The 9,865-nt window shown below is 43.4% G+C and overlaps 1 protein-coding gene across 2 annotated transcripts in view; it reads right to left on the minus strand.

Annotated features, from left to right (window-relative positions):
- CALN1 (calneuron 1) overlaps window positions 1–9,865 on the minus strand; it is a 634,386-nt gene that overhangs the window by 13,373 nt on the left and 611,148 nt on the right. For both annotated transcript variants that reach the window (XM_006859718.1, XM_006859717.1), the window contains exon 5: window positions 4,004–4,160. In XM_006859718.1, coding sequence (XP_006859780.1) covers window positions 4,004–4,160 — 157 coding nt within the window. The remainder of the gene's footprint in view (window positions 1–4,003; window positions 4,161–9,865) is intronic.

The raw sequence follows: 9,865 nt of genomic DNA on the forward strand, positions 1-9,865 counted from the left end.
CCCATCAGACACTGCTCCCTCCCCCATCAGACACTGCTCCCTCCCCTATCAGACACTGCTCCCTCTCCCATCAGACACTGCTCCCTCCCCCATCAGACACTGCTCCCTCCCCTATCAGACACTGCTCCCTCCCCCATAAGACACTGCTTCCTTCCTTTCTTCTCTTCCATCAGGCATTGCTTCCTTCCCTCTCCTCAGTCATTTAGGATTAGTTTGTTGTTGTTGTTAAATGCTGTTAAATTGGCTTGACTCAGCAATATTGCATAGGCTTTCCAAGGAGCAGCTGGTGAGTTTGAACTGTCAGTCTTGTGGTTCAAGCCAACACCAGTATAGTGCTTTATCCTGTTATGAAGAAGTTCAAATTGAAAAGAAAAAACGTCTCTCACTTGAAAGAAACACAGAAACCCACCTGAAATTAGATGCTGGGTTGACTGTGGACCCTGACAGGGTGGAAGGGGATTTCAAGAAGTCTGAGAGAGCCTGGAGCTGGAGATGGGGGCAGTAAATGCAGGAAGAAAGGAAAACCTGGGGGCACACTGAGGGGCTGCAAGCTGAGAGGAACTGAGGCAGAGTGACTGCAGATGATGGTGGAAAGAATTGTGGGAGAGGCATGGATGTGGGGAGGCAATGGGGAGGCCAGGAGCTACAGGGAATGAACTCTGGGTGTGTGTGTGTGTGTGTGTAAGAGAGAGAGAGAGAGAAGGTGAGCTTGCCTTTTCCTGCCACCCTCACCAACAAGGTGACAAGGGGAGGGCTGTGGACATTACACATGCTGTGGAGGTACCGGTGACGGCCACTCCAACCACATCCAAGACTGGAAAAATCCTAAACTCACATACAAACCAACCAACTTGGGCTCCGAGACAAACATCACTGGCAGAATATGAAAAATTTCCTCTCTGACGTAAAAATGTGCAAGAGGGATTAGATAACCAAGGTCACAGGGGCCCTGCTGAAAGAAATGTGGTCAGGAGCAAAGTAATGTCTCTTTTATTAAATAAGATAATGAACTGAAAGTATTTAACTCAAACCAAACCATACCCATGCTGTCTAGTGGATCCAGAGTCCTAGAGACCCTCCAAGTACTCCCTAGGGTTCTGAGGCTATAAATCCTTCTCGCAAGAATGGTTGTCGGATTCAAACTACAAGCTTGGAGCCTAAGTCCAACCCAGTGTACTAGGGATCTTTTGAAAGCATTTCCCCAGCTGATTCTTGAGTCTGCCTCCCAGCTGTCCTGGAGAGGGCTTCTGGGGCTGTTTTGGAGTCCTGGTGTGGTGCTCCAGGCTAATGCACTGGACTGCAAGGTGGGTTTTAATCACGAAGTCAGTTCAAGCTCACCAGCTGCTCCTCAGAAAATCTATGAGCTGGAACGGACTTGACAGCATTTAACAACAATAACAAATCTTGACAGGAACAGAAAGCCTCATCTCTGTCCTGAAGAGTGGCTGATGAATTTGAACTGCCGGCCTTTGTGGTCCATTGCCTATCCAACAGCACCTGGTTCTTGTTACGGCTAAGTACCACTGAGTCAGCTTCAACTCTCTTAGCGACCCTGTATAGGGTTTTCAAGGAGTGGGTTTGAACCACCGACCTTGCTGCTCAAATTGACCTTTGGTCAGGTTCTTACCCTACAACCTCACACCAGGATTCCTACAGCACCTGGCTAGCACTTAATAATCACCTGGCGCTCACTAACTAGCCCCTATTGCTAGTGTAAGGAGCCCTGGTAGTGTAGTGGGCTATGAGTTGGGCTTCTAACTGCAAGGTCACCAGTTTGAATCTACCAGCTGCTCCTTGGGAAAAAGATGAGACTTTCTACTCCCGTAAAGTTTTACATCCTCAGAAACCCTATACAGGATCGCTATGAATCGGAAGCAGCTCAGTGGCACACCACCATTACCACCATCGCCAGTGTACTAATCAGAGTACTAATCATTAAAGCAGACCTGGTAATACATTTACAAAGGAAGCCCCTTTGTCAGCAGTTCCTAGGTGATGCCAACAGTTAACTTCAGCTGCTAAGGAAACGTTGGAGTTTTGAGTCTATCCAGGGGTGCCTTGGAAGAGAGGTCTGGCAATCTGCTTCTGAAGAATCCACTACTGAAAACCGTAAGGGGCCCAGTTCTGCTCTGACACCCAAGAGTCAGGGTTCCATGAGACGGAGTGCACTCCATGGCCCCTGCATTTCGGTTTTCAAGTCTTTTTTATAACATCTGAACTTCCGAGTGACGAAAGGACATATTTTAGCATTCAGATAGAACTTAGAGTGCAGAATGAAATTAGAGGTTATTTCTCAAATGACTAAGACTTGTGACATTTTCCTGAACTCAACTCTGACCCACAAACAAAGACTCTTGTAGAAACTAAGGTGCCAAGAAATACACCTCTTCTCCTACCCACCTCATGAGTGTTCAGGCCCAATGGGGAGCTAAAGCCCTAAGCATGTTTATTATTTGAGAGCATCATCTGTCAGCCAAGAACTAGCTGATATGGGGAAGCCAGGCCTGCTGCCTCCCCAAGTTTAGGCCCCATTCCTGTCCTCCCATCCCTTTTCTCATCCTCCCAAGCTCCTGCATGCCCTGCTGGAAATGAACTTGGCTGGGATGAATGTGCCCTCTGAGATCCCCGTGCTTCCAGTTCTAAATAAAGTGATGGTACAGCCTGAGTGTCACAAACACAAGGACCAAAGCAGCAGCTGGACCACAACTGTGTTTTGCTTGCTGTACACAGTGGTTTGGACACACTGAAATTCAGCTGTTCATTCAAGGTCTCTAAGGACTCCTGGTGTGGTACTATAGGATCCGCACTAGACTTAGAACCATGAGATCAACAGTTCAAACCCACCAGCTGTTCCTTGGAAACCCTAAACAGGGTCACTATGAGTCGAAAGTGACTTGATGGTATTTAACAACATCATAAGGTTTCTACTTTACCTCAGTCCCCACTATTCTCTGTTGTCCCTGTTTGAGTTAATTTAGCATGTAGTCTCTGAGGAGAGGCCTTATCCTGTGCTCTGTGACCACGGCCTGTAATCCTTGCCCGTTGATACAGCTGCCGCGCCCAGGCAGGGCGGATGGTAGCCCGAGTCTGCATTAACATTGTGGCCGCTCAGACTTGACCAGTGTGATACAGTATTCAGCCAGTTCAAATACGGCAGCTCCAAGATCAGACTGCACTGGTGTCTACGAGAACACTTAATACACTGTGTATATCAATTTGTTTACAAACTCAAAAGGAAAAACAGCTTGGCCTCTAAAGAAGCCTCAGAATTAAAGAGGTTAAAAACAGCTGGTATCCTGCTATGCTATTTTATGCATAATTTTTTTCTTGAATTTTCTGTGTTTGGGGGCTGATAAAGCCACTCTGATTTGCAAAGCTGGAAGGAGGGATTAAATTATTTAGTTTGCCAAGAACTCTGCTGATCAGGGGATAAAATAGGGTGTGTTGGTTTTTTCCCTTCTTTCACGAGCCCAGGAAAAATGGTGTGGCGTGGACCTCTTTTTTGAAGCTTGTGTTTTTGAATTACTTGGTTAAGTTCATCAGAGGGCTCTCTTGTTACTGGCCTCACTTTGGATATAATCTATTCCCAAGGATCCTGTGATGAAGGTGAGATTATGCTGAGATTGACAGAAGAGGAAACACACTCATAGATGGTATATCTCATTTCCCAATGAATTTGACCCAAGTTTGTGGACAATCTAATCTGGCTGGTTTTCAGGACCCTACAGAGTACTAAGTAAAGGTTAGTATCACAGAGATGCACAGCCAATCACTAGGACAGAGTCAATGGAGGTCCTGTAGAAGTTTGGGGAAAATAACCTAGAGAAACAAACCCTAAAAACTACATCTTTGCTGAAAGGATCTTCTGATCTCAAGCCTGTATCTTTGGCTTCAACATGAGGCTACTTCAGGCTAGGAGTCTGTAAACACATTTTTCATATAGAGAGTGAGGAGGCATTAGGCTACTCAAGACCAGGGAGAAACAAGAGCATTGGTCCCCTACCTCCTTCAAACTCTGTCTGACAGTTCCCCGAGGTCTCATTCAGGCTCTCCTCCTCATTGATGATGATGTTCTCGATGTCTTTCATTGTTAAGTGGTCTCGGAAGGCGTGGTAGAGAATGTGCTTCAGTTCTTCGAGAGTTATCCTCTGCATATCAAACTGTGGAGACAGATAGGAAAAAGACGGTGGTGGGCAGGTGGGCAAAAGAACTCAACTTGAGACATGACAGCCAAGTCCTCAAGCTCCTCTCTAGACACTGGCTTCAGCTTTTCAGTATATTAGGTGAGCTGTTCTCACTATGTTCAACTGTGAACTGGCTGGAGCTAACTGGAAATACAATGAGTGGAATAGTTCCTCCGCATTTTAGAGTGTCTGAATGCACCTCCTGGTATGGTTTCCTACTTAACCAGCCATCTATTGCCTACTGCCTAAAGCTCATGTAGATACAAGCTGGGTCACACTTTACACAACGCATTGTTGTTGTTAAGTGCCGCTGAGTCTGTTCTGACTCATAGCAACCCTGTATAGGGTCTCTGAGGCTGTAAATCTTTGAGAGAGTAGAAAGTCTCATCTCTCTCCTGGAGCGGTTGGTGGGCTTGAACCATTGACTTTGTAGTTCACAGTACAGTGTGTTTATGCTACAGAGCCACCATGCAGATGGGTTAAAAAATAGTTATAAATTGTCAAAAATCTACCAGAGACAGCCCAACCAATCAATCAACCAAACCATCTGCCATCGATTCCACTCATGGTCACCCCCCCAGTGTGTCAGAGTAGAACTGCACTCCAGAGAGCTTTCAGCAGCTGGATTTTCAGAAATAGATCACAAGGCACTACTGGGTGGGCTCGAACCTACAACCTTTTGGTCAGCAATAGAGCTCTTAACATTTGTGTCACTCAGAAACATTTTTTTTTAAATTGGCCAAGGAATCAGTGATATGCATGTGATTAAAGTACACTCACTCCCAAATCCTCACTTAGTGACACAGTTGGGTTTCAAAGACTACATGCGATATGCAAAAATGGAGAATGACCATATCAGATAACAAAATGGAGGAGGACTCAGTCATTACACAACTGCCAAATGACATCATTACATGATGGCCAAATCCCTGAGAAGCATGGTCCACTCAAGTTAGCCATGATATGGACATGCTAAAACCACACGATGTGCGTGGTCAGAGTGAAGACATTTTTGGCCAATGAAATATGAGCACAAGACACATCAACCAGTTATCAAACTAGCTGCCAGTGAGTTGATTCCACGAATCCATGGGGAGCTGAGCCAACTGTACCAACTAGACCACCAGGCCTTTTTTCTGAGGCATTTCTGGGTGAACTTGACAATACGTGGGTGTTCTGCGTGCTGCAATACTCTCGAAGTCACACAGCCACATCCAGTGAAGAGTACTGAGAACCAGTTTGTGGTTCGATCATTTGTTTTCACCTGACATGACAATAGCTTGGCCCAGGTAGAGCCGTCCATTCAACCTATGTCTCATAATGAAGACAGTGTGGTCAAGATGGACCACCCAGTCCTACAGGAAAAGCCCTATGAGTGAGCATTCTCCTTGCAGTCAGTATCTTTAGACCTTCTGGATTGCTCGCCACCCCAGAAGAACTTGGCCTAAGCCAGCAAGACAGAAATTATGTAATGTGCATCAAAAGATTTCACCAAAAGAGTATAAAGAGAATCCACAGACTGGGAAACATTTTTTGTCAATGCCATATCAGATAAGGGAGTACTGTAAAAAATGTATAGAAGGTATCAATATCACAATACAAAGACAAATGATCCAATTGCAAATGGACAGAGGTCATGGACAGAAACTTCATCAAAGAAGACAAACATATAAAGAAATGCTCACAATCACTAGTCATTGTTGTTGTTGTTTTTAATAAGAACCCCGTATAGGTGAGTTTGAACTGCCGACCTACAGCATCACACCAGGTCTCCATTGTTTTTAAGTGCTGTCCAGTCGATTCCGACCCATAGCGACCCTGTATAGGGTTTCCAAGAAGCAGCTGGTGAGTTTGAACCACTGACCTTGCAGTTCAAACGACTTTGCAATTTGGCGCATTAACCCACAGCACCACACCAGGACTCCATTAGACACACGCAAATCAAAACAACAGTGAGGTATCACTCTACCCCAGCATTAACAGCAAAGTTATAAAACAGAAAACAACAAATGTTGGAAAGAGGATGGAAAGTATGGGACTTTAAAATGGTACAACCGCTGGGGAAAGAGGGATGACAACTTTCTCCGAAGGTTGGAAATAGAAAGACCCAGAAATCTCTCTACTTGGTACATATCCTCAAGAAATAAGAGCCATGCCACAAGTAGGTATCTGCATACCCATGTTTATTGTAGCAAGAGTCACAAAAGCAAAAGATAGAGACTGCCTAGATGGTCATCAGCAGAGGAATGGTTGCACAAACTTTGGTGCATACACACAGTGGAACATTATACAACAGTGAAGAATAATGGCGAATCTGCAAAACACACCACACCATGGAGGAAGCTGGAGGGCATTATGCTGAGTGAAATGACTTGACTGCAAAGGAGCAGCTACGGAATGAAACCTTCTGTAAAAAAATCAAGAAAAGGTTTCTATAGAAAACTTTCTATGATGGTTACCAAGTGGCTGGTAGATTTGAACTCATAACCCCTATGCCACCAGAGCTCCTTGGGAAGGGAGAATTAGTCACTGGGTAGAGAGTAGAAACATACTAAGTTGGGTGATAGGGAAGGCAGTTAAACATACTAAGTTGGGTGATAGGGAAGGCAGTTAAACATACTAAGTTGGGTGATAGGGAAGGCAGTTAAACATACTAAGTTGGGTTATAGGGAAGGCAGTTAAACATAAAGAAAACAAAGGAAAAGAGAACAAAGATGGAAAACAAATTGCTTTCTTCTTTTATTTTGGTCTATTTTTTTTTTTTTTTCATGGACTGGAAGGGAAACAATATGTTTCTTAGTCAAAAAAGAGCCTACCCACTATTTTAGTTTGAAACACGAAGTCAGGTTACTACTGCAGCATGTTTTGTGTTGTTATGACACGTGTAACACAGAAAGTCTGATTGTCTCTAATAACATGGCTTCTATCATGGTGAATGCTGATATTCAGAAATGGCTTTGAAGCCTGTACTGTAAAATAAAGTAAAAAATTATATATAAAATATTTGTATATATTTTACTACATATAAATATAAATATAGATATACATACTCCTGGAATGAATCAGTGCAGGACTGCAAACCACAAGGTCGGCAATTCAAACCCATCAGCTGTTCCTTGGAAATCCTATCAGGGTTGCTATGAATTGAAACCAACTTCATGGAACACAACAACAATATAAATAAAATAAAATAAAATAAAATACATATATATATATAGTTGTTGTTGTTGTTGTTAAGTGCTATGGAGTGGGTTACATCTCAGAGTGACCCAATACAAGGTTTCTGAGACTTACATCTTTGCAGGAGCTAAAAGTTGAATCTTTCTCCTGTAGAGAGACTGGTGGCCTCCAACTGTGGACCTTGTGATTCGTAGTCCAGTGCTTATCCTTGCATGGAGTCATCATACTCCTCTATGTATGTGTATGTTGTTGTTAAGTGCTGTAGAGTCAGTTCTGACGCATGGTGACCCTGTACAGGGTTTCTGAGGAGTAGCTGGTGGTTCACAGTCTAGTGCTGCTCCTACAGGGTCATACCAGAAGTCCATGTGTGTGTATACATACACACAATATATATATATATATCATACATACACACACACACACACAAATTATGACTATCACAAAAATTCCAAGAGTTGACATGTTGGTTCCATGGCCAAGCTGTGGGGAAATAAGAAAACTGAAAGGGGAGGATGGGAAAATGTGAACCCCCATGACACAATGGTACGTTTAAGTCCTGGTATGGTGCTGTGGGATAAATCACTGAACCATAAGGTTGGTTTGAACCATAAGGTTGGTGGTCCAAACCCACCAACCATTCCATGGAAACCCTATACAGAGTAGCTATGAGTTGGAACCAAATTTCTCATTTAGTTTCTGGAGAGGTTGTCTCAAAAATCAGTGAGGGTTGGCCTATTAGCAGAAATGGAATGAAATCAAAGAAATGAAATAAATGTTGAGGCTTCTGAGAGAGCAGAACTGCCTAGCTACATACAGAAGAGAAAGTAGGAATGCAAACACATCCTTGTACAGCAATATTTACTGTAGCGTTATTCACACTAGCTGAAATGCACATCCACAAATGAATGGATACACAAGATGTGCTAAATGGAGTATTGCTTAACCACGGGGAGTAGTTCTTATGTATGGTACAACCTGGCTGGACCTTAAAGATATGATGCTGAGTGAATTAAGTCAGCACAAAAGGATAGATGCCCTACAGTCTCCCTTAAATGAACGATCTAGGACACGCAATGTACAGAAAGAAAAGTCCACCAGTGACGATCAGGGTGGGTTGGAGGGAGCTTGGGAAGCACTGAGCTTCTGTTTGGGATGATGGAAAATGTTGGAATGGACAAGGATATGAGAAACATGCAAATGTTTTGTTGCATATGTTGGTGGTGGTAAGTGCCGTCGAGTTAGGTGCAACTCAAAGTGACCCTGTATAGGGTTTCCAAGGCTGTAAATCTTTGTAGGAGCAGAAAGCCTCATTTTCCTTTCTTCTGAGGAGCGGATGGTAGGCTTGAACTGTCGACCTTGCCAGTGCTTACCTTATAGAGCCACCATGTTGCATAATAGTTTACCACAATTGAAAACAGTTTCTATCCCAAGATCTGTCCAACCAGATTTCAGAACTGCTATCAACTCAAATGCTCTATTTTTCACTTTCTGGACAAGAATGGGTTATTATTCGTATGGTCCTATTCCATGACTGTATGCTGAGTGTTTCCAGATCAAACAGTGTCAAACTCATGAGGTACAAAGGTAAGTAAAAGAAGTACTACCACCAGAGTTCCATTTCATATATATATGGATTTACTCCCAACAAATCATGTTTAATGATTTCTCTGTGATTCGTGGATGGCTGCAGACACATTCTGTCAATAACACACTTGTCTTAGTCTTGTTCAGTGCCTTAAAAAAACCCAAAAAGGTCCAATCAAAACTGGCTTCTGAGGGGATGTGCTGGGTCAGTCAAATTCAAGGCAGAGAGAGAGGTCAGCTCAGAAGGTTATGGGGACTGATTCTGCGGGTCCCTATATCTTGATAGATTTTTTTTTTTTTTTTTTCCCAAAGGACACAACATCATCACTAGAACTTACTAGGAAGTAGTTTTAAGAAAATGGAAAACTGTCTTGGTGAGAAAAAGACCAGGAAAATTAGGCCAAGGAAATTGTTTCCCATCACAGTAATGTGGCAGTTGATGCTGTGAGCAGAGCAAAGGCTGTTCTAGGAGAATGTCTTTGGAAAACCTTATCCCATTCACCATCCAGACTTGATCTTCCTCCTTCACTCCTTTTATTCTAAAAAATTAAAACCTTTAAAAGGAACACAATTTGAAACCTTTGAGGATGCCCAAACTGCCATTATGATGTGGTGTAATTCTTTAAGGAAGGATTGGAGAGATGGGAACGCCACCTTCAGAAATGCATAGGCCTCGATGGAAGAATAGTTGCATGTGTTGATATTTTCGTTTAATGAAAGTTTCCATGACTTTGAAACAATACTTTTTGACTCACCCTATAGTATAAAGCTCTGGTAGCGTAGTGGTTACGAATCGGGCTGCGAACCTTAAAGGTCAGCGGTTCGAAACTACCAGCTGCTCTGCGGGAGAAAGATGAGGCTTTCTACTCCCGTAAAGATTTACACCCTCGGAAACCCTGTACAGGGTCGCTATGGGT

The sequence above is a fragment of the Chrysochloris asiatica genome, unplaced genomic scaffold (assembly GCF_000296735.1).
Source record: "Chrysochloris asiatica unplaced genomic scaffold, ChrAsi1.0 scaffold00034, whole genome shotgun sequence".
NCBI lineage: Eukaryota > Metazoa > Chordata > Mammalia > Afrosoricida > Chrysochloridae > Chrysochloris > Chrysochloris asiatica.